At 39.6% G+C, this 25,682-nt stretch overlaps 1 protein-coding gene across 10 annotated transcripts in view; it reads right to left on the reverse strand.

Moving 5' to 3' along the window:
- KLHL24 (kelch like family member 24) overlaps positions 1-22,690 on the reverse strand; it is a 40,853-nt gene extending 18,163 nt beyond the window's left edge. For 2 of the 10 annotated variants that reach the window (XM_070509338.1, XM_070509342.1), the window contains exons 1-4: positions 22,551-22,690; positions 18,376-18,508; positions 16,645-16,705; positions 10,546-11,526 (exon numbers count right to left, since the gene is read on the reverse strand). In XM_070509338.1, the coding sequence (XP_070365439.1) occupies positions 10,546-11,465 (920 nt within the window). In that variant the 5' untranslated portion in view covers positions 11,466-11,526; positions 16,645-16,705; positions 18,376-18,508; positions 22,551-22,690. Of the gene's footprint in view, positions 1-7,793; positions 7,917-10,545; positions 11,527-16,644; positions 16,706-18,375; positions 18,509-21,971; positions 22,063-22,550 lie in introns of all 10 variants that reach the window. The other 8 variants (XM_070509339.1, XM_070509343.1, XM_070509344.1 and 5 more) reach the window with 7 other exon arrangements.
- Between the last annotated feature and the right edge of the window lie 2,992 nt (positions 22,691-25,682).

A 25,682-nucleotide genomic window follows, 5' to 3' on the forward strand; every position in this document is an offset into this window, starting at 1 on the left:
ATTGTACAGAAGGTCCAATCAATACTATGTAAAAATTGTGTCTGGAAAGAATATACCAAAGCGCTAATTAATGATGCTTATCTCTGATTGTGTGGCTTCCTCCTTTCTAGCAACACAAATTTTCAAAACAATAATAAGCATGGGCTATTTTTAGAGTGGAAAAAACAACTTTTAAGAGGACTAAAAGAATCCTAAGGTTTACATGAATCACTGGCTTCTTTGATTTTGTAGTTTAAATTTAAGATAAAGACAGGAAAAACTAAAAGCTTATCCAAGCTTTTTTGTTGTTGTTCATAAGGCTTAATAGATAGTTTGGAATTTTAAAGTTATTTGGCTTTTATATTTTTTCCACAAATATAATTGAAATGAAAAAGTCTTATAATTGCATTTATGGTTGCTACAATTTTAAGTCTCAAGCAGAAAAATGCTAGCAATTCCTCTTCTCTTACTTAAATGTGGAGGGAAAAAAGATCACAACAGAATATGGATTTGTAGTTTTAGTCAGTGTGATATTTCACAATTATACTAGAAAAAAACAAAATTAAGCAATATTGGTATGTCCCCTTAATAGAACTCCTACATTCTAGCAATATTTACTCACATCTATTTCAACTAGCAATCATTCACCTAGGGGGCTGGCCCGGTGGTGTAGTGTTGAGTTTGTGTGGTCCGCTTTGGTGGCCTGTGGTTCATGGGCCCAGATCCCAGGCACAGACCTACACACTGCTCATCAAGCTATGCTGTGGTGGCATCCCACATGCAAAATAAAGGAAAATTGGCACAGATGTTAGCTCAGGGCCAATCTTCTTCACCAAAAACCCCCCAAAAACAAAAAAACAACAATCATTCACCTTTTCCATGCCAGGCATACTTTTCCCATGATCAAATCAGAAATATATATTGTAGAAAAGAATTTTGTTCATAGATGCAATAAAAATTACTTCTAGGAACCCACCAAATTGTATAATCCCAACCTAGTATTTAGTAAAACATTATCAAAGGACTCATATTATCAATAGTATTTACTATTTTCCAAATAATTCCAAAATGAAAATACTGAAAACAGAGGATAGCACCAGACACTTAGTAGTACAACTACTGACTAAGTTATCCTTTTTCTGTGGAAGTACCATTTCCTAAAATCACAATGGAAATACCTCTAAGACAAATGCATGTGATCTTCCTCAAGGCCTTATTTATTGATTGACCAAAACAAAAATTGCTAAGTACTGTCACTGGGGTTCAATCACCCCTAATTATTTTAATGTAAAATCAAGGTAATTATTATATATTATAGAATTTTGTTTTATACTTTTGTCATATCATTTTTCTTGTTTTATACTTTTCCTTTGCTTGAACTTGCTTGCCTTTTTCAAGACTTCTTAGCCCAATCAACATATATTGTTGGTTTTTGTCCACTGGAACAAGAAGAGACAACAGCATGAAAAGTTAATGGCTAAAACATTTAGTCCCACTAAACAAAGGATCATTTCAGCATCTACTGGAACGTGTATTTATCTGAAAAGATCAGCAAAATATTGGCTTTGCCTGTACTGAAGGTCTTTTTTTTTTTTTTTTTAAGATTGGCACCTGGGCTAACAACTGTTGCCAATCTTCCTTTTTTTTTTAAAGATTGGCACCTGGGCCAACAACTGTTGCCAATCTTCCTTTTTTTTTTTAAAGATTGGCACATGGGCTAACAACCGTTGCCAATCTTTTTTTTTTTTCCTGCTTTATCTCCCCAAACCCCCCTCCACCCCCACCCCCGTACATAGTTGTATATCTTAGTTGCAGGTCCTTGTAGTTGTGGGATGTGGGACGCCGCCTCAACGTGGCCTGACGAGCGGTGCCACGTCCGCACCCAGGATCCGAACCCTGGGCTGGCCAGTGGAGGCCTCGAACTTAACCACTTAGCCACGGAGCCGGCCCCTGAAGGTCTTATTTGTAACCAAATGGCTTTTAACTTAATTAGAGACAAGTCTGGTGTTCTCATTAGAGACTGTTAACCCAACAGAGCAGTTATTTTTATTTCTTGAGCTTGGAAAATACTTATCTCAGGCAGGGAGATGATTGCCTTAAAGGAAATAAGTTACTCCAGCCTGTGAAATGAATACAAGAAACCTCAACTAAATTGGAGTCTGCACGGCTTTGCAGGGGGAGCTCTCACATCCTATCATACATCATACTTCCTCGATTACTCCAGACAGGAAGAGATGGAGACCGGCATCTTCCACAGGAAGTAAAACTACTTTACTAGTGAAGGAGACTTCTCTCCCCATGCAGCAAAAACCCAGCCAATGAGAAGTGCTGCAACTTGGCCAATGAAAAGCTGTTGCCACCTGGAACTGTGAATTTCCCCCAATGGACTTTTATTTAGAACAGCCTCTCCCTACTCCCCCTTTTTTTCTATAAAAGCAGCTCCCCTCCTTCCTTTTTGGGGATTTGCCTATGGTTTGCCATAACACGCACATCCTGAATTGCAATTCTTTTGGCTATTCCGGAATATATTCATTTTGAGGGTAAAATAACAGGTGATTTTGCCTTTGATGTTGACAAGCTGAAAACAGTAACTAGAACAAAAAGATAGTTAAGATGATAGCGTAGGATGAATAAAATTCTAAATACCAATGCAATCTCTTTTTTAGAGTGAATGTTACTTTATTTTATTAATCCTTTAAAGTCAAAATTCTGATTTTCTGCTGTGACAAAATGACAACTATTTGCTGCTTTACTGTTAAGGCTCACTATTCGTTCAATAGTGAAACAATAGGAAAGGCAGTGTGTTTCATATAGTGGAAAGCTGGAAGAGAGAAGGGAGAGACATTAGTGATATAGTCTATTCACCATTCTAAGAGTCAAAAATATCTGAAAACCAAGCCATCAAACCAAAACAGAGATATGAGACTTTAAGCCCCAGAGAGACTAAATGGCTCTCTAGTCTGTAAGATATGACAGTTACTAAACTCAATGTATTAATTTATCTAAAGAAAGAACTGTATATTAAAAGACAGGATTGGTCAACCCCAAAAGCAGTCAGTAAATGAATGAATGAAAGAGTAGATAATAAGCACAGAGGCAAACATTTCCTGTACCCATTCAATTTTTGTCTAAAGGAAAGAGAATCTTAGCTAACTTGAACATTGTTGGTCCTTTGGTGAGAATATTTTTATGGTGGGTGAGACTGCCTCAAGCCATAACTAGGTGAGAGGATTCTGGTCCTAAAGATCTGCTAAATCCCTTTGTTTGGATTCCATGCTTGCCAAGCAACCTTTGAAAACTTTGGCTTCCCCTGTAGTGACCTGCCCATAGTAAGAGACTATGCTGACAGACTGACCTAAAATATCTAGTCTGTTTGACAGTTCCATTTCTCTTTCTTTTTTTTTTTTGTGAGGAGACTGGCCCTGAGCTAACATCTGCAACCAGTCCTCCTCTTTTTGCTTGAGGAAAAGGGGCCCTGAGCTAACATCTCTGCCAACCTTCCTCTATTTTGTGTGTGGGACACTGCCACAGCATGGCTTGATGAGCGGTGTGTGGGTCCATGCCTGGGATCTGAACCTGTGAATGCCAGGCTGCCAAAGCGGAGCACGCAAACTCAACCACTGTGCCACCAGGCTGGCCCTCCATTTCTTATAGCAAATAAATATATATAGACTAGAAGATAATGAGTTATCAGTCTCTCATAGTAAATGTTAAATTTGCCCCAATAGTCTATTCTTACTGTATCAAAAGAAAAAACACGTTTCTGAGCCTATAGGAATTACTGGATCATGGTGAATTCATCAATATAAATGACCCCCTATAAGCTATGCCACATAAACCTTATAGCTTTCTAAACTTGGTGAGGACAGAGGCTTTCCATCTGAAACTGGAATAGGCAGAATGGGTTCTATAAGGCAATGGCTGTACTGATCAAAAGACACAAAATGTTTACTTCCCCTCCCTGCCTCCCCGAAGCCCCAGTACATAGTTGTATATTCTAGTTGTAAGTCCTTCTGTGTGAGCTGCCACCACAGCACTGCTACAGACAGACAAGTGGTGTGGTTCTGTGCCAGGGAACTGAACATGGGCCACCAAAGCAGAGTGCACCAAACTTTAACTGCTAGGCCATCAGGGCTGGCTCTTAAAATGTTTGCTTTGTCCTTAGGTTCTACAAGATAATGACTCCTGTACCCTTTTAATACATCCCCTTTTTATGCTTAAACTGGTGAGCTGGTTTTTTTCTTTTTTTTTTTTTTTGAGGAAGATTAACCCTGAGCTAACTACTGCCAATCCTCCTCTTTTTGCTGAGGAAGACTGGCCCTGAGCTAACATCCGTGCCCATCTTCCTCTACTTTATATGTGAGACGCCTACCACAGCATGGCTTTTGGCAAGCGGTGCCATGTCCTGACCTGGGATCCGAACTGACAAACCCCAGGCCGCTGAGAAGCGGAATGTGCGAACTTACCTGCTGCACCACTGGGCCGGCCCCCAGATGAGCTGGTTTTAATTACTTGTAATCAGAATTCTGATAGAGTTCAATGGATTGCAGGAAAAAACACCTACAAATAGTTTTCAGACTCAGGAAAAGATGCCCAACCTTCCACATTTAAAAAGAAATGCAAATTAAAATTATAAGATACCGTTTTCACTTTCCAGAGTAGCAATGATTTATAAAAGTAATAATATGCTGTGTTGGCAAAGGAGTGGAGAAATAGGTACTTTCATATTTTTGGATGAAATGTAGATCGGAAGACAATTTTTACAGTATCTAACAAAATTAAAAATGCACATACCCTATGACTGAGGATTAAGCAATTTCACTTCTAATAAGTCATGCTATAAATTGCCAGTATATGTATGCAGACATATGTACAAGCATATTCACTGAGCATTGTTTGCAATGGCAAAAATCTAGAAACAACCTAAATTGTTCATCATTAAGAGATAGATCAAAAAATTATGGTATCCAAAAATGGAGTACTGTGCAGCTCTTAAAAAAGAATGGAATTGAAAATTCCTGGGGCTGGCCCAGTGGTACAGTGGTTAAGTGTGCACATTCCGCTTCGGCGGCCCGGGGTTCGCCAGTTTGGATCTCAGGTGTGGACACGGCACCGCTTGGCAAGCCATGGCGTGGCAGGCATCCCACTTATAAAAAAGTAGAGGAAGATGGGCACGGATGTTAGCTCAGGGCCAGCCTTCCTCAGCAAAAAAAAGAGGAGGATTGGCAGCAGATGTTAGCTCAGGGCTAATCTTCCTCAAAAAAAAAAGAAAAGAAAAGAAAAGAAAATTCCCATAATAAAAAGTAAAAAAAAAAAGGAATAAAGACCTATATGTGGTGATGTAGAACAATCTCCAAGATACTTTTTCTTTTTTTGGCTGAGGAAGATTAGCCCTGAGCTAACATCTGTACCAATCTTCCTCCACTTTGTATGTGGGTTGCTGCCACAGCATGGCTGGTGAGTGTATAGATGCATGCCTGGGATCCAAACCTGTGAACCTGGGCTGCCGAAGCGGAGTGTGCCAAACTTAACCACCAGGCCACGGGGCCAGCCCTCCAAGATACTCTGAAGTGATAAATACACACACACACACACACACACACTTCCATATGCAAAGAATATTTCCAAAAAGAGTTCAAAAAACTGGTAACAGAGGTATCCTTTGGGGAGGAGAACTAATATACTAATAAGGGTCAAGTAGAGGGAGACTTCCAATGTATACTTTTATGGAAAAATGTTTGAGTTCAAAATAAAAATGAATTAACATGTATAAAAATGGTAAACCATGCATCCCATAATATAGTAGAATATCGTTTTTAAGAAGGACTGGAACAAAAAAATTCAGAACACTGAATTTTAGCCCTGGTCCTGCCACTAACTAGCTTTGTGACCAAGAGCAAGTTGGTTCACTTAACTGTGCCTCAGTTTTATCACCTATAAAATAATGAATGAAGGAATTAATTAAACAATCTTAAAACTATTTATTAAAAAAACACTTTATCTTAATTTTCTCAACTGGTTTCCAATAGCAACTTGAACTTTGTCCTCTTTATGGCAGTTAGGTTCCTATATTCATCATATAGTAACTGATTATTAGACAAGAGGTAGTAGAAAGTATTAGAAGAGACAAGTACTTAACTGATTCCAGCCTCAAAATGATGAGCTGATTAAATCTTAGCTACTATCTCTTGCTCAATGGAGTGTGGGAAAGAACATCAATTTTTCCCATAGCTATGAACAATTTATGCTTAAAATAAACTATTTGATAGCAAACATTTCTGACTCTCAAACCACATTTCCTATTCTGTAAAAGTACAGCATAAACTTTTCATGAAACCAGCAATAGTTTTTATTAAGCATTTTTGTGTCCAATTCTAGGTTATACATTTTTGATATGGTTTTTCCAATCCTTATAACAATCTTAAAGGTAGGTAGTATCCTTTTACACATGAGAAAACTGATACAGAGAGAAGTTAAAGTAACTTGCCCCAAGGTCATGGAATTAACTAGCTGTGTAGAGCAGATTTTAATCCAGGACTGTGTGATTCTGAAGCCAGTACTCTAAATATATCATGATGCTTGAACTTGGTATTTATTAAAAATAGTATTATGTGTTAATAGAGAGATTTAAAGTTGCATAATATATATTAATAAAAAGACAACCACTGTTCCTAAGCTTTATTCCTTCTGTGATTGGTCTCCACTGTTTTTCCTCCATGCACCCAAGGGTTTACAACCGGCAGTGCAGATTATCAAAACCTCTCATGCTCTTGGATGCATCTTGGGGTTTTCTCTGTCATTTAAGAGACATGCGGTATATGTAGGTAGAATATCCACTATGGGTGGAGCTCTGGAGAATACCTGGCACAGGATAAACATTAAAGAAATATTGGCTGATATGAGGAGTATATCACCCTAATCCAGAGTCAATTTTCACATTGCTAATGGTGGGACAACCAGATACACTGTGTCTCCTAACATGATGCATTACCTTGGATGACTTCTAGCCAAAAATATTTAACTTGTCTCCATCAAGCTGAAGCTTTTAGAGCCAACTTCGAGTCTCCAGGAATCATAGCTAAATGCAGCTAAGTGACACCATAAGGAAGCAACCAGACTACTACAGAAGGTGGAATATTTTTTCTGGACAACTTGCCCATTAACAAACCAGAATCATGAAAAAAAGAAATTGTTCTGGAATAAAAGAGACTTCATGGAAATAACCAGATGCAATGCATGGTCCTGAATTGGGTTCACTAAAGAACATTTTGGAAAAGACTGGGGAAATCTGAATTTGGATTAGGTATTAGATAATATGAAAGAATTATTAACTAAGTGTGATGTTATTTTGCTTATGTTATTTTTTTAAAGAATATCCTCTAGTGAAAAAAATACATACATATATATATATGTACACACACATACATACATATATAAAAGTTTAAAAAAAGAAACATTGGCTGAATGAATGAATGAAAGAGAAAAGTCTGGGCTGGAGATACAGGTTGATAGTCAATAACATGCATGGTAATTAAAGCCATGAGAATAGATGAGATCACCTAGAAAAGTTGATAAGGTAAGACAAAGAGATGTGAACCAAGGGGACTATCAACATTTCCAAGACTAGATACAGAACCATGAATCTGAGAAAGAGAAGTAAGAGGACCATGTGGAAAATGGTACTCCAGAAGTTAAGGGGGAGAGCGTTTCAAGAGGGATTAAAGGAATAAATAATGTCAAATCCTAAAGAGAGATCAAGGTGGATAAAGACCGAAAAGAGGCTAACAAATAATAAATAGAAGGTCAGTGATGACCTGATTGAGAGGAGTTTCAGTAGAGTGACTGGAGCAGAAGGCAGAGGAGTGAACTGCAGTTGTAGAAGTGGAGACATCACTCCTTTTTCAAAGAAGTTTGGAGTTTCTCACAAAGATGAGAACCTGTACAAATAATACACATTGTTCAGATAATGAAATTCCTAGTGATTGGTACTAACATGCAGTAACAAATAAAGTGAAAGAATATAAGGGACAGAACGTGATGGCAGAGTTGTAAAATAAAAAGATTCCTCTTTCCTCACATAATGCCAACATAAGTATCTGCTATTATATTTACAATAGTCTGCAAATTCAATTAAACCATAGTGTGGTTTTTTCCTACTTGCATCCTGAAGAAAGGTGATACTGCAGTCTTATATATAGATGTGTTTCACTGTATGAAATGGATTGGTTCCCTTAAAAACTGGATGTGAAATACGTTTTTGTAAATCAAATAATTAAGTGAATCAGGAAAATTATCCATTTGCTGTCTCAGCCTAATTACCCTTAGGCTGCAATCTGATTTCATTCAGGTCATACCTTTATAAATATTAACAATAAATGACCTATTTTAATTGTGCAACACATAACCCTTGGTCCCTGTTCTAATCCTATGAGATATGTGAGATAGGTATTATTAACCCTATTTGACCCCAAACCCTTCTACTGATACAAAGGGACTCTAATTGGAAAAATGCGCAATTTTCCCCTTAGAGGAATACCATGTATCCAGAAAAGTTCTGGAACAGCCCCAAAGCTGTTTAGCTTTCTTAATACATTTAAGAACCTTGCTCTTTCCACTTTCTTAAGCTCAGTCCAAGCTTCTAAATAGTCCTTTAAAAATCACACACACATCAGGGTATTTATAGAATAAAACTGTATGTTTTTTGTCCTTTGTTAAAAGACTAGGAGTAAAATATTTCATATTTCTTTCTTGTAAAACAATTACTTTTTAAAACTAAAGTCAGCTACTTTTTTCCAGTTTTGAGATATAATTGACATAAGTCAGCTAACTTTGAAAGAAAAAAATGCACTCGAACCCTAATACAAGAAATATTACATTCATTTTTTGTAATAATAGTTACCCAATATTGTATGCAATTTATAAAAAGTTCAGGCTCTCAAGTACTGGGAGATTTTTAAAAGTGGGTCAGATCTACACTATACTATATAAACAATAATAGCTAATAATTTTTAAGCACTTTCTATGCATCGCTTGCTATGCTGAGTACATTAAGGATTATTGCATTTAATAATTTCAATGACAAAACCTGTAAAGTAAGTACTATTTATCATCATTCTCATCAGACATATGAGGAAACATTAAAGCTTGCTACATCCAAACTATTGTAGATTTTAGACATGCTATCTCACAATATGCTGAATTTTAATTACATTCCAAAATAATGATAGTCAAAATCAAAGTTAAAAATGTGGTTTGAGAGCTATGCTATAGTAAATTGATAGAAAAAGTAAGGATGGTATGGGAAAATAAAAATAAACACTAGTTTCACAACAATGTGAATATAACACTACTGAATGGTACATTTAAATATGATGAAGATGGTAAATTTTATATTACACTTTTTACCACAATTAAAAAAAAAACCCAACATTAGCTTTGTTAGAAAAATATTTAAAAGATTCTTTGCAATATTTCTCAAAATAGCCATTTCTTGCTTATTCATGGTAAAGTATGTTTACTATTATTTCTTCCATTACTAAGCCATGGAGATTATTTTTCTATAGTTTATGAGTTAAAATCTATGGGTATTTCACAGAAGTACTCACTGTAAGAAGATACAAATATAGTATAATACTTAACTGCATTTCTACCCCTAAAGATAAATTTTCCCGAGTCTCTATAATGATGATGTAATTTTTGTAATGAGAAAAAATTTTAAAAATTCAGATTGAGGGGCTGGCCTGGTGGGGTAGTGGTTAAGTTCACGCACTCTACTTTGGCAGCCCAGAGTTCGCGGGTTGGGATCCCAGATGCGGACAACGTACCACTTGTCAAGCCATGCTATAGTGGCATCCCACACAAAATAGAGGAAAACAGGCACAGATGTTAGTACAGCGACAATCTTCCACAAGCAAGAAGAAGAAGACTGGCAACAGATGTTAGCTCAGGGCCAATCTTCCTCACCAAAAAAAGAAAAAAGAAAAAATTGAGATTGAATATAGTAACTGTGGCAAAGAGAAAAGATCTGAGGCTGGGGTTTTACATCTGAGAAGCCACTCAACGTATACCAGCTTACTTACTTCACCTCTACTATTTCATGTTGTCTGTTATGAAAAAGGTTAGAATATGAACTGCAAATTGCAAATTTGTTTTTTTATAAATAGAGGCAGTCCAAGAGAGTCTACCAAAGTCTAGCTACTTTATATCCAAAGACCTTCTGGAAAGAAAAGTGGAATACTTTGGGACCCTACAAAGGTTACAAGAAATCAGCAGAAATATGTTGAGATATGCACAGTTGCCAAAACTCTTCGTAACACCCTCTGAGAGCTCAGAACAACATTAACAAAACAATTTTACAAAAAATGCTATTGTTGAATCTAGCCTTCCCGGGGAGAGACATTTTAATGATTTACATAATCCAAAACAAATCTTAAATTATATACAGCCACATGTACACAATACATATAAATGACTCCACTGAGATTACATTTGAGAGGTTTAAAAATATTTTAAAAACAAAAATTTTTGTTAATTATATTGTAGTTAATTTTTAAACAGTCTTCTCACCTTCGTGGCCTAGTCCTTGGGGACATCATTTCATTCCCAAGTATGTGGTACCGTCTTGCTTCATGCAGCAACTGGTAACACTCAGGAGAATTCTGAATCAATTGGTCCACCTCAACTGTTTGAACGAAGTAGTTGGGATGCAACAGAGGGAGTCTCACATGTGTCAGGAGCTCGTGGAGCAGAGGCCTTCTCAGATCAACAGCACGATAGACCCAACGCATGACGGCTTCAAAAACCATCTCCTCTTTACCAATAACAAGTTCATCGCTACAAATATAATCAATAAGTTCATCTTTGTCAAGCTCAAGAAATTCTTCATGCTGGGACACATCCTCAAAAGTCTGTAAAGCAAAATTCTTGCATTTTGTGAAGAGCGTTTTGAGTGAATGGGTATCAGCAAAGCGCTGGATTCCCAAGCAATTACACGGATCAAGTTGCTCCTCCAAGAACTTGGCACACGCATCGCGGAGAACACTAATCTGAAAGAGGCTTGAAGTTTCAAAGAGATATTGTACATTCTCTGTGGTGATCTTCACCTTTCCAGTATAAACATACTGCAGAAAACATTCCATAGCTTCAGCTAAAATACCATTGATTTCAACCAACATTTCTCGGCTTTCCTTGTGGTCATTACAAAACATAGCTCTGAAGTAGCTACTACAGGCTGAGAGAACAGCTCTATGGCAAGGAAATTCTTTTCCTTCCACACAAATGATAACATCTGTGAATAAGCGGCTATCTCGGAATTCATTAAATATCTGAAGTATGTTTTCCGCATGGGATGATCCTGAAGAGAAGTCAAAAAACTCACGGCCTGTCAGAGATTTAGGGTCCATTTCAAAAACTTTACGCTTAGTTGCTGGGGAATCACGCACCCCGAGATCCTCTCTGTTTAGTCTTCGTCCCAATATTAGTACCATTGTTACATCAGTTGACTATATAATTGTTGAGAAATGACTGTTAGGGATCTTCTTTATGTGGCTAACAGTCAAAAAAAGGGAAAAGAAAACATTTCAATATGTAAAAAATTCAATATTCAAATTACATCATTTCTTTTGATGGAAACACAACAAAATCACATAATTAACATAGGGTATACAGCACTATTTCATTTTAATAAAAATTGATAAAGAAAAGTTTGCATTTGCACAATTAGAAAGATTAGGGGTAATTTGCAACACTACTCCTTAAGCACCCCCTCCAGCTGAAAGGGTACCATCTACTTTGTGAATTACTAATAACCATCTGTCTCCCCTTTTACACAGCTGGGTTTCATCTACTGACTGTAAAGCTAAGTCAGAATGCTATAAGACAAGGGGCTGGCCCCGTGGCTGAGTGGTTGAGCTCGCGCGCTCCGCTGCAGACGGCCCAGTGTTTCGTTGGTTCGAATCCTGGGTGCGGACATGGCACTGCTCATCAAACCACGCTGGGGCAGCGTCTCACATGCCACAACTAGAAGGACCCACAACGAAGAATATACAACTATGTACTGGGGGGCTTTGGGGAGAAAAAGGAAAAAATAAAATCTTTAAAAAAAAAAAAAAGAATGCTATAAGACAGAATTTCAGCACACTCAGAATCCTAATATAAATGTTTATTATCTTAATATGCTGTTGCTAGAGAGAAATGCAGCTGTATCAAGTCTTTAAAAATATGTATACTGTTTGACCAGCAAGTCCCTTTCTAGCAATGTATCCTAAGGAAATAATCAGGAATACGTGGAAAGATTTATCTACAAAGATGTTCAATGCTGTATTAATAGAAAATAGTTCTTTATTGTTAGTGCCACAGAGGGGATTCCAACTCCCAGTGACTGTGTGTACAGCAGAGCCAAATCCTACCTGGTCTTTTTGCACCACTGTCTCACCTTCTGGCACTATGTCAGACAATGCTCTGCTGCTATTCAGAGAGTTTTCATGGCCAATTTTTTTGGAAGTGGGTGGCCAGGTCCTTCTTCCTAGTCTGTCTGAAGTCTGGAAGCTCCCAGAAACCTGTCCACCATGGGTGATCCTGCTGGTATTTCAAATATTGGTGGCATAGCTTTTAGTATCATAGCAACACGCAGCTGTCACAGTTATATCAACCAACAGATGCATGGTTGGTGTGGTTCCTAGCCAGGGAAAGAAACTTGGTCGCGGTGGTGAGAACACCGAATCTTGACCACTAGACCACCAAGAAAATACTTAAAATAGGAGCCGGCCCTGTGGCCGAGTGGTTAAGTTCACGTCCTCTGCTTCAGCGGCCCAGGCTTTCGCCAGTTCGGATCCTGGGATCCTGGGTGCAGACATGGCACCACTCATCAGGCCATGCTGAGGCGGCATCCCACATGCCACAACTGGAAGGACTCACAACTAAAAATATACAACTGTACACACTGGTACAGGTAGCACAGTTCCCACGTAAACTTCTATTAAATGTTTTTTACCTCTTCATATAAATTAGCACTTAATCTTCCTGAAGTCTAGGTGACAGGATTTTCCCAGGGCAGATGTACACTAGGCTATTCTAAGTACTTAGGGAGAAGTACCTAGCTGTAACGACATCTGAAAGATACCTACATGCTTGCATTTTGTACAATCTTTTCTCTACCATTCCTCTCTCCGTCCTCCAATTTTGCAGGTAAAGTCAGAGAAAATTCAAGCAATTCCATCAGTTAAATGGAACAAAGACTCAAGTAAAACAAATATTATTTTTATCTGGAATCACTAGGTGGGGATTCAGAGGCAGTATGCCGATAGGGAAATCCCAGCTGTGGGCATGTAGACTGTGCTGACTTTTAAAATGCTAAAATGACTGAAAGAGTCATTTTGATCCCCTCTAAGAATCCTGGCAAAAAATGAAGAAGTTTTTGGAAATCTACCAGATAAGGCTTTAGGAACTATTAAGTGCCAGACCTGTGTACTGACTGTGTTATGAAACCACGGAGGCTTTATTTCTTTAAATGCATTAAAAAACACAATAGAACAAAAACAACACTAATCTTTTTTTTTTTTTTGGCTGGGAAAGATTTGCCCTGAGCTAACATCTGTTGCCAATCTTCCTCTCTCTCTCTTTTCTTCCTCCCCAGAGCCCCAGTACGTAGCTGTATATTCTAGTTCTAAGTCCTCCTAGTTCTTCTATGTGAGCCACTGCCACAGCATGGCAAGTGACAGACAGTGGTGTGGTTCTGGGCCCAGGAACCAAACTGGCTGCAGAAGTGGAGCGTGAAGAACTTTAACCACTAGGCCATCAGGGCCAGCTCAACAGTAATCTTTTTTTAATGCTTACCATGTCCTGGCACTTTCTAAACTCTTAATATGGATTATTTAATTTAATCCTCATAACAACCTCATGAGGTTGGTACTATAATTAACAAAAAGGTTGGTTTACAGGCTTAGGACTTTATATAGGATGAAGACAGATTGTTCTAAATAGGCAGGATCTATTTACAAAGTATATGACAGACTGACAGGGATAAACTTTACCCTTACTTCTAAGTTTAAAAACTAAACAACAGAAAATTCCAAGTATACAAATATACATGCAATTTATCTTCTAAATGTGTAACGAGGGTGTGTAATGTAATGAAATAGTTATGGCAATGGAAGCTCATGTAGAAGGCCTATTTAAGTGAACACACACAACAGTAAAAACAAACCCAAGAGAATGCTTACAAATGGCTGGGTTTTGGAGCACTGTCAACAAAGTAACTACCAGATATTTACTCAATAAAATTAGTTTCTCTTAAATTTGAGGGAATATTTGTCTACACATATGTTAGCGTGCAAGTAAGCTAGATTTTGACTTATAATCTAATTACACTTTGCAGGTTTTAGGTATCAGATGTGTCTGAGAACAAATAAAAGTTTCATTTCATTTTGTTAATTTTAATACCTAAATAAATAAAATTATATCTGAGTTTAAAATATTTTATCATTAGTTTTAAAATTATCACTAACCAAAAAAAGGAGGGGTTTCTTCCCACTTCTTTTAAGATTTTCCTGATTGCTTAGAGAGTTCACATTTGCCTCACTGCAGGTCATCTGACTTCTTGGGTAATAACTGTCCATGCATGTGTGTGCACGTCCACGAGCACATGCACATATACACAGGTTAAAATTTAAAAATTAGGGGTCAGCCCCGTGGCCGAGTGGTTAAGTTCGCATGCTCCACTTCAGCGGTCCAGGGTTTCATTGGTTCGGATCCTGCGCACAGACATGGCACCACTCGTCAGGCCATGCTGAGGCGGCGTCTCACATGCCACAACTAGAAGGACCCACAACTAAAATATACAACTATGTATTGGGGGGATTTCGGGAGAAAAGCAAAAAAATAAAAAATAAATTTACAAATTAACTCATAATACATAATATCACTTCCTAATTCCAAGCTCCTATACATGGGCAGTAGCACAAATCTCAAACATGATTTTAATTTGAAGTTATCTCAATAACAGTTCAGTATATGGAAAGCTATCGCCCATAGAAGAAAGATCACTACTCTGCCCGAATGTCAATTTTCTGTTGTTGAAACTGCAAAAAGTTCAAAGTATGTAATATCACAAGTGATAAACATTCAATTATGATAAACATAAAGAAACTGTGTTGATATGGCATATAACTCATAGTTTAATCTTACTGCTTTACTAATCTAAATTCAAATTATGGTTGAATTAGTCATAAGTCAGCTTCCCAAATCAAGAATTTATTCTTAAAATAAGCTCATTTAATTTAAATTCTTACTGCATTTCAGGTTCAAAAATTTCATACAACCTATTCTTTTTGACCAGTGATATAATTACTGGCCTTAACAGCAACAAAAATTTTGAGCCTTCTGCCTCCATACATTTTTATTTTCTTAAATGACAATGTGTTCAGAATGCAAAACAAAATAACATACTGCAAGAACTAAGAATTTCCCTTTGGGCTAAAAGGGACAAGTTGGAAAATATAAATGAAAATTTACTCTGCTTTCTGTATCTAATAATCTTACTCTATCTGATATTCATTATCTGGTATCTTACTATATCTGTATCTGATAAATTTGGAGATAGCATATTGAGTAAGTTAAGTATTAATATAAGGCTGATTAAAACTTGATAGGAGGGGCCAGCCCCGTGGCCGAGTGGTTAAGTTCGCACACTGAGCTTTGGCAGCCTGGGGTTTTGCTGGTTTGGATCCTGGGCGTGGACACAGCACCGAAATTTGAGATGCATTTCAAAGTGTAACTTTTGGGCTTCCAGATGTCATTTACTAGCCTCTGTTTTCCCATTTTACACAAATAAAGTATTGTATTTTAACTAGTAATGGTTAAAAATGTAAAGTTTAATCACATCTCAAAGTACAGTATCCAATATAGGTTCAAGATTTATCATAAATGAACTCATACAAAATCAAGCAAACAAAACAAAATTAGATTGAATTGTTCTAAAAATTCAGCAAACCTCAAAGCATCATTATTCCCATCAGGACAAAGTAAGCAACTAAGCAGGCATGTCTGGACAAAACAAGAGGAAAATGTTTGTTCCAAAGAAACAGAATGACTGAAAATTGTATCTAGATAAGTTGGCAGATGCGAGGGTGATCAGACCGTCACGTCAATGACTGACTGCCAGTCACATGATTTGTTCAGAAAAGCTGGTCTCTCTTTTGCTCCCTCATCTCTTCAGGAGCTTTATTGCTGGAGCTACACTCTCACTTGAAGATTTTTCTTAACAGAAAGATTCTTCTGGTTAAGGGTATCGAGGGTTTATTCCCAACTGCAGAACTCACAAATGCTGTAGAACTATTTTCTGATTGCTAAGTAGAGTTAAACTTACATGCTGTTGGCCTATGTCCCAGAAAAACGAACAGAGAGAACTTATTTTATTGTCTCTAAGATTGAAGAAAAATGTAGAAGAGGGACTGAGGATGTCAGGAAGGAGTAGCAAGGAGTGGGTAAATACTTTATTTGGTAATGGCAATGACAGTGACAATGCCTTCCTTTATGATCTTGAGGTTAGAATTGGTCCCTCCCTGTGACTCTGAGTGGTCTAAGTGACCCCAGGTTAAAGAAAGGAAAATGGTTTAGATTCTCTAATGACAATGTTTAGATAGTTTACAAATATTATAAATATAATACCTTCTTAGCATTTGCTTGATCAAAGCCCCAGTCAAAATATGTGTTGTTTTAATTTCCAAACCTAAAATAAATGGAGAATAGTGACATATAAATCAGATATGAATCACTTCATGTATAGTTGGCATTATTTACCAATATGTTGAAAAAAATTTTTAGTAGATATCAGTTTCTCACTGGAAGTTCAGTTTTGCACAGAAAATCAGTACCGAATAACAATTCCTTAAGGCAAATTAATAATTTTATGCTATTTTACATACATACAAATTAGTTTCCTTATTTACCAACTTCCTTGACAATTTTATCCTGAAGTAAGGTTTCTTGAGCGAAAGATGAGTAAACAAATATTCGTGTCAACAGCAAGCTAACTGTGGCATTGATGACACCATTTATATCCTGTGATAATTCTGCCTTGGATATTTGAAGTGTGTCTGGTAATTGATATTTCATCTGAGTTTGAGGCCATTAAATAATTCTGAGTTGGTCTATCAATACTACCAAAAGCAAACAATTTCGTCACTATGTTTTATATAACTATGGAATCAATTTGAGAAAATCTCAAGTATTCTGGGTAATTCAGGAAAAAAATTTCATTTGTTAACCCTTAGTTATCTAGATTATCCATATAGACTCTCCAAGATTTTCAAATAATTATTTTTCAAACTTTTAATATATAAATGAATATTTCTTCTGCTTTGTTGAAACTTACAGACTTAGTACCTGTAAAAACAAACCAATTCAGCACAATTCCTTTTTAATTTTTTTTTGGTGGAAGGGGAGGAGAGGAATGCTTAAGAGAAAATACTAGAACTTTGAGCTGTGCGGAGAATAGGAATAGCATTTAAACACAAATGGTTCTGGTTTCTGGCCCAGATATCTATAAATAGAACTCATAAATTCTTAACAAGTTTAGGCAACATAAAAGGTCGATTCTGAAAACCAAGTTACAGACTACTGATGTTTTCTACATATATACACAAACACTATCACATATATATACACACAAACACCCTGATTATACTATGATTGTGAGGTGACATATCTTACATGTTTTCTTTTCCTTTTTTTTTTTTGAGGCCCTGACCTAACTACCGCCAATCCTCCTCTTTTTTGCTGAGGAAGACTGGCCCTGAGCTAACATCCATGCCCATCTTCCTCTACTCTACATGTGGGACGCCTACCATAGCATGGCTTTTGCCAACTGGTGCCATGTCCGCACCCAGGATCCGAACCGGTGAACCCCAGGTCGCTGAGAAGCGGAACGTGTGAACTTACCCACTGCGCCACCAGGCTGGCCCCTCTTGCATGTTTTCTTACTTGTCAGTCTAACATGGTAAAAAATATTTCAACTTGGTCAAATTAGGGAAATGTTAGTCCTAGCTAAGTAAGTGTTTCTTCCCAATGGACAATTAAGGTCCTGAGCCAACACAGAAATTTAGGACAATTCAAGGAACATTTATAGAGAGCTTACTCTCTATCTGGCACTGGGGTCACAATATTGGATTCAGATCCAATTTTAGACTCTGTGAGACTGGTTAAGATTAGCACCAAACAAGAACTCCAAGACTGACCTAAAATAGATTTAAATTGTCAGTGTTTTTCTAGCAGAAAACACAGGTGCAAATTGGAATAGATTCTCTCAGGACTGATCCGGTCTAGACTTATTCCTTAAAGAATAGAAGAAGAAGGCAATTCACCTGGGCATTTTCTGCAAGGTTTTGAGGTAATACTTACCAGCCTAACAGGTAAAGACAAGGAACAGAGGAGGTCAGTGTACCAAGTCCAAAGGAGATATATAATATCAGAATTGATCTAGAGTGTAGCTGTACTGCAATCAAGCTTATTTTTCCTTTAGAACGCAGAAATCCTATACAAAGAAAGAAGTTACTATCAGCCTTAAAGACAGTATGGATTAATGAGGGGCTTATAAAAACTAATAAACACCAGAAAGCAAAGGAAACCAACAACATTTGACTAACATGGTCCCTACAACTTGCGGGAGTGAACTGCCACATGCTATGCTCTACACTAGTCCATTTTCTCAAATTTAACTTTGAGTAAAGAACCACATAGCAGAGACAACAAAAAGACTAACCACAAGACGTTTATGTTTAAAGATATATAGTAACTCAAAAGAAGGAAAGCCAGAAAACAACTGCAACATAGTAGATTATTTTAAAATAACTAGAAAATTACATTTAACATGGTACTACATAAAACCAAGCAGTTTTTATAAATTTCAGATATTTTCACATTTTCTCAAAAGCTAATTTATTTGCACCATTCTATTTAATGACCACTTTTTAAGAATTATAAATTTACACTCTTAAGTTTTCAATTCAAAGCTTTGCTCTTGAAGCAGTGGTTCCTGAACCAAGTTTTATAATGTTATATTTAATAAAGTCCAGTCTTCAAGCTGCTATTTGCAACATTTCTAATTTCTTCATGGGGCCATCAAGAACATATTTACCCACCGTAAGATACCAGAAACCAACTAAAATCTGAAATTTGTTTGTCTAGAATTATAGCAACTAATAATTATCCCTTGTTTACTAGAACCTCAAGTGGTCAACACATTATGACTATGACTAACAAAAGAAAGAGAAATAAGAGGTATCTGATGATGAAAAATTTAGGAGTGCTTAAACAATGTGTCAGACTAAACCATATGGTTCTAAAACTAAAAAAGAATACTATCTTCTCCCAAATCACAGAACAAAAAAATCAAATTTATCCATTCAGCGTTTCTTTCCCGTGCCTTAAAACTTTTGGCTACTAATACTTCCCAACTCCCCAAAGAAGAAAAACATTGTTAATCATCAGACATCACACTAGTATCAAGCTGCCTTATTGAGCATGCTTCTCATTAGACTTAACATGTAAACTTCAGGTCATTTGGTTTTATCCTGCTCACGTTTCTTTCAGGTATTTAATACACTGTTTTATTTTAAAATCGAAAGACCTATAGATATATCATACAGTTATATTTTCTGCTACAAAATTGTTTTTGGTTCTCTTACTGGAATTAATTAAATCTGCAAAGACAGGACCCAGCGCTCTGCCACTTGAACAAGTTTGAGATCCAGTATTTTAGATGACTTCTATGTATAAAATTTAGTGATTTCTATTTATCTTACTGACGACACAAATTAATTACAGAAATAACTTTTAGAAACCATTGAGTAAAGCTGAGTCACTTTTAAACATCAACTTAGTAGTCTTTAAGATGTGCCAAATGTTGAAAAATTGTAGCCCTCGGGTGTCGAATTTAGACAGTGACAAACTCTTCAATTAAAAAGTTAGTTTAGCTATTGTGTTTTTAATAGGAGAAAGAACAGGGTTTTAAAATGTCAACAGTTGTCAAGTAGCCACACATTCTTTATTTCAGTCACAACAGAAATAGGATTATACAAAAAGTATTATTCATATACTTATGAGGATATTTTATTTAGATTTTTTATTATACAGTCCAAAGCTAAATATTTATTGAAAAAAGCCCCAAATTTCTAGTAAAAGTATATAAGAAAACAACTGTAGTCACTTATTTAATAAATAGTATTTATTTTTCACAGGCTTTACTTTTGGGTTTTAATGAAATGGCAGAAAAACAAGAAAGTTAAAACAGTTTTTTGAAAAAGCATTAAGGTTTTAGTAACTTGGACAAAAGCCCGGAAAGTCTACATTAAAGCTGATAGCCCTAACAATATTTTCTTCTTCTTGTTTAAAAACTAAGTCACAGACTTCATCTGGAGAAGCAGGCTTCTGAGTGGTGGTTTTATTTTTAAAAAAGGTTAGAGGTTTGCATTTTGTACTTATTTAGAGATGTTAAATGCCCTCAATGCACAAGTGATGAGGTAGTTCGAGATCACAGAAGCTGCTCCTACTGGGGTAGTCATCTCCATTTGAATTTTAAAAATATATTAATAATGCATAACCAATCAGAATTGCCCTATTCAATTCCTGCTTCACCCAGGGAGTTCCATCCACCTCCTACAGAAGTGCTTTAAGTCTTGGGTGAATTCCTATAGACTCACAGGAAGAGAAAATCTGATAAAACCCAAGTACCCTATTAACTCAGGAGATCAGGAAAACCCCATCTTCAGCATAGGATGGTCAAAACGGTTGTTCTACTAGATTTTATTACTATCATCTTAATTTACAATTTTAAAACATATTTGCAATTCACTCTCACAAATCTTGAATTACCATGGGGATTAATATATAAAAAGTGAACCATAATTCCCGAAACAAGGAAAACAACTCATCTAAACTAGGATATAGAAGAATCTCTACCTTTTAGGAGGATATCCTCAATCTATCTTTTTTTAAAAAGCAGAATTCTAACTTTCTATTTCAGTCGACAAGAGGCAGATTTTAACCTATTTTACGTGACTAATAAAAAGCAGCCTCAGCTGGTGGACCTAAACAGTCTAGCTGCAACTGCTAAGATGCGATTTTTAAAAAGCTGCTCAAGAAAGCAAGTGATTAATCATTAAGATCCACTAAAATTAATTGTGAATAGTCACCGCCTGGGGGAGGAGGGCTGTAAGGCACCCTAAAACGTGGCGTTAAGGTCCTTATATAGCTATTTAAGCCTTGCTTGAAGGACAGGCAAGCACACCTTGGCGTGAAGACTTCCTTCCCACCCTCCCGGCAGATAGGGGACTCCAGTTAAACGTGGCGACCTCCCCGGGCCTGGACCGCGGCCGCCGGCCCTGCGGGCACAGGGCTGCCCACGGGCCTTGGCAGAGACCGCGGAGCTCCCGGCAAGGCTCGGCCTCATGCGAGTCCTCCTGCGCGAGAGCGCGCGCCGCCGGCTCCCCTCCGGCCGCAGCGGCTAGAGAAGCGAGAGCGCGCGCTCCCGCGCGTCCTCCAGATCACCTTCAAGGGGGCGGGGAAGAAATGCCTGGACACGTCCACCTAGCGACAAGACACTCGCCAATAAACACTCGGAACTCGCCCCGTCGTTCCGCCCACAAGCTGCCGCAGGCGCCCAATCCCCGCCGCGTTAACACTCTTCGCCCGGAGCGCCCAGACCTTGGGGGCGGGGACCTTAGGAACTAAATTAAGGAACCGAGTCTTGAAGGGATAGGGAGGCGGGGGGGAGGGTTAGGCAGGGACTCCGCCGGCGGAACGCCCGCTACCCCGCCCGCCCCGGCTCCCCGGGGACGGTCGCTCCAGGGCTGGCTTCCCGGCGCGGGCCCGGCCGCGATCCGTGGTAAACAAAGGCTGGCGGGGGGTAGGGGCGGGGGTAACGGTCAGGTGACAGTGCCCAGGACATTTCGCAATCGCTATAATGGGCTTCTCGGGCCCGTAGCCCTGGGACCCACCTTGACCCGGTCAGTCCAACTCGGCAGAACCAAAGGTCGCCCCTACCAAACTGGAAGGCTTGATCTGAGACCTTCGCATTCTCAGTGCTTCCTTCGATTAAAAAAAGAGCAGCGCCCCGTTCGAAGCCCATCGGCAACATGCGGGACCTGTCTGCCCAGCCTAGTCCCGCCAGCTGCCGCCGCCCCCGAGGCGGCAGGGTGACCCGCACCTGCCACCCCCACCCCCAGCCCCGGCGGCCAGGCCCCTCCCAAGCCGCCCCCGGCGGGGCGCGCCAGCAGCGCCGCGGTTCCGGGGCGGTAGTGCCAGGAGGCGGGGGTGCCCTCCCCTCAGGACTGTCTTTTCAGAGCCGGGGCTGAAGACGCCCAGGGCATCTCTGGAGACCCCCCGCCCCAGGCAGGGGCCCTGCAGCCCCAGCCGCAGTCTCTCCTCAGACCCCTAGTCTGGCCCCGAGAGGCCGGCTGCCGCTGGCTTCCCTCCTGCAGACACCCCCGTGGTCGTGCCCTCGGCCACCCCTCCGCCCCCGGCTCTGGCCGGTTCCTCTCCTTTCGGCCGGTCCCGGAGCTGTCATCCCCGGGTACCTCTCGGCGAAGGCTGGAAACGGCCAGCAGCGGCGGCCCCTGCAGTCCCTTAGCGGCCGGCGGCGCAGCGCTCTCTCCAGCGCCGGCGTCTCCTCGGGCCACCAGTCTCTGCCGCAGCTCACAACAAAGGAAACATGTGACCGTCGGGGCCAAAACACTGAGCGTCAGCGACCCCTGACCAATCCGAGGGGGTGCCCCCCGCCCCGGGGCACCTTGGGAGATGTAGTTCCCACTCTGGGGCGACTGCCCGGGCCCCTTGGGTTTCCCGCTATGGGGCGGGGTTCGGGTGCGGGCGTGACGAGACGCAGCCCCAGGGCTGGTGAATCGGAAACATTTTGTTTTAGGTAGAGACAGGATAAGGAAATGCATCCGTATTAGGAGCCTAGTGAGAAACCTGAGTCGTATGTTTATTGCCACGTCCCAAGGCAGAAGCACATTGTCAAGAATTCATAGAATTTGAGACGAGGCTTAGAGATGTTTTTATTTGACCCCTTGATATACAATCAGGAAATCTGAGGGCCTGAGGAGGGAAAGGGATTAGAACCCCGGTCGCGAGACGGCGCAGGGAAACTGTCTTTCTCTGTAAATATGTTACTGTCACCTGCGTCAAATCCTAAATTATCTTTTTATTTTAAACGTACATACAAATCAAAGTTGTCGCAAATTCCTATTTTCCAAGGCACATAGATTCCCCAAAGGACATTATTTTGTCTTTCTGTTTCTGCAAATATTTTTTTCAAGGATGGGTATACCACCTGATTTTGAAACATTTAACTAGTTTTTGGTTTCTTTCTTTTTTTTTAAAGGTATGCTTTTCGGTGAGAAAGATTGGCCGTGAGCTAACATCTGTTGCCAATCTTCCTCTTTTTTTCCATTTTTTTTCTTGTCTCCCCAAAGCCCTAGTACATCGTTGTATATTCTAGTCGTAAGTCATTCTAGTTCTTCTTGTGGGATGCCTCCAGAGCATGGCCTGATGAGCAGTACGTGGGTCTGTGTCCAGGATCCCAACTAGTGAACCAACCAGTGAACAACCAGACTGATGAAGCACAGCCTGAACTGAACCACTCGGCCACAGGGCTGGCCCCCTAGTTTTTGCTTTCTGATATCAGAATCATAACTTCTCTGTCTTCTATACTTTATGAATACAGTCATGCCTTTATTGAAGAGGTGTGTTCCAATAACCAGAGGTGTATATAATACAGAAGCCCTGTGTCCAGGCCTTTTAAACATGCTTTTTAGGCCTCTTTTCCATCTCTTATTAAAAATGAAAATGTTGGGGCCGGCCCGGTGGCGCAGGGGTTAAGTGTGCACATTCTGCTTCCACAGCCTGGGGTTCGCCGGTTCAGATCCCGGATGCTACATGGCACCGCTTGGCAAGCCATGCTGTGGTAGGCGTCCCACCTGTACAGTAGAGGAAGATGGGCATGCATGTTAGCTCAGGGCCAGCCTTCCTCAGCAAAAAGAGGAGGATTGGCAGCAGTTAGCTCAGGGCTGATCTTCCTCAAAAAAAAAAAAAAAAGAAAGAAAGAAAATGCCTGCCGTTCATTGAGTTTTTACTAAGCTGCCGACTCAGTGCTGGGTACTTTACATATATCATTTAATCCTCATAATAACCCAGCAAGATAGGCGTTATTATCCCATTTACAGGTGAAAAAACTAAGCCACAGAGAGGTTAAAGAGTTGGCCCCTGGTCACTCAATTACTAAGTGGTGAAACTGGAATTCACACATAGATTTTTTTAAAAAATAATTTTATTTATGTTTATATAGGTACACAATTATCTTTCTAAAAGATTATTTACAAAGTTAAATATCACAAGGTTAGTAGTGCAACAGCAGTCCCATCTCCCACCCTTCCCCATTCCTGATTCTCCAGAAGAAATTACTTTCAACTATTTGAGCTATTCTGGTATTTACTTGTATATTTCTGTGTAACGTATGGCTATTTCCTATTAAGGAAGCTGTCATCCCTGTCCTCCATCCTTCCAACATTACAATTTCTGGTTAAGCAATTAATGTATATGTTATTAAGACTGTGTACTTATTATTCAATGCTGAGTCAGATGGTATACAATTTCCTTTTTTGTTTGGCTCTTTGTTTTTCCTACAGTAGGCAGGCAATTAAGCACCCATGGGTTCTCGCTGCCTTGATAAAGTCCCAACTCACAGGCAGCGCATACAAGGTCCTTCCTGATGCGCCTGGGGCCTACGTCTGTAGCCTGAACCCACCCTCAATGAACTACCCACTGTTGCCCAAAGGACTTGCTCTCTCTGTCTCCAGGCCATTCCTGCCCATATCCTGCTCCCTACGTCTCTTATGCCCCCTCCTTCCCTTCACCCCATTCACTAGGCTAACTCCTGCTCCTCCTTCCAGGAGTCAGCTGTGGGTCCTCTCTCCTGGGAAATCCTCTTTTCCTCCCCATTGCCATGTGGGCTAGGTATCTCCCCTCTGTCCTCCCACAGCAACCAGTCCTTACCTTCTTCCCAGCAGTTATCACACTAATTGTCCATGTTTATTTACATGCCTGTCCCAACTGAGTACCCTCTGAGATCTCACGTCACGTCTTATTCATTTTGTATTGTAGTACACCTAGGAGGTGTTCGATAAGCATCTGTTAACTGATGGAATGCCCTTCTTGAGGCTAGGGGACCTGAGAAAAAAAGTGTCTCCAGACCCCATGGGATCCATTTGCACTCGCCTGCATGATGAGGTCCTCAGACTCTCTTGGGGCAAGTGGGTGCAGGGTGATCAATCACAACTCTAAGAGAGGAAGGGAGGGAGGGGACCCACAGGACAGGCAGCCCTGGAGACAGGCAGAGGCCTACTGGTAGGTGTGGGAGCTCCTCAGGCAGCCAGAAGATGAGTGGTTTCAGCATTGGTGGGGGACCCTGGAAGTTATATCCACACCATAAGTCAGTCCATGGCCAGATGGCAGCAGCTGGGGCTGGAATAGAAGCAGAGCTGTCAAGTCAAGGGGGAATCTGCTGAAATTGAGTGAGATTAAGCTGTAACATGATTTATTTTGTGCAGTGTTTACAATCCAGATTGGCCTGGTCATTTGAAGAAGGCAGATACTTGGAGTGGGGGGAGCCAGAGGGTTTTCAGACCTATTTCCTCTCCTTGCAGGGATAT

Source organism: Equus asinus, chromosome 5 (genome assembly GCF_041296235.1).
Source record: "Equus asinus isolate D_3611 breed Donkey chromosome 5, EquAss-T2T_v2, whole genome shotgun sequence".
NCBI classification, from domain to species: domain Eukaryota; kingdom Metazoa; phylum Chordata; class Mammalia; order Perissodactyla; family Equidae; genus Equus; species Equus asinus.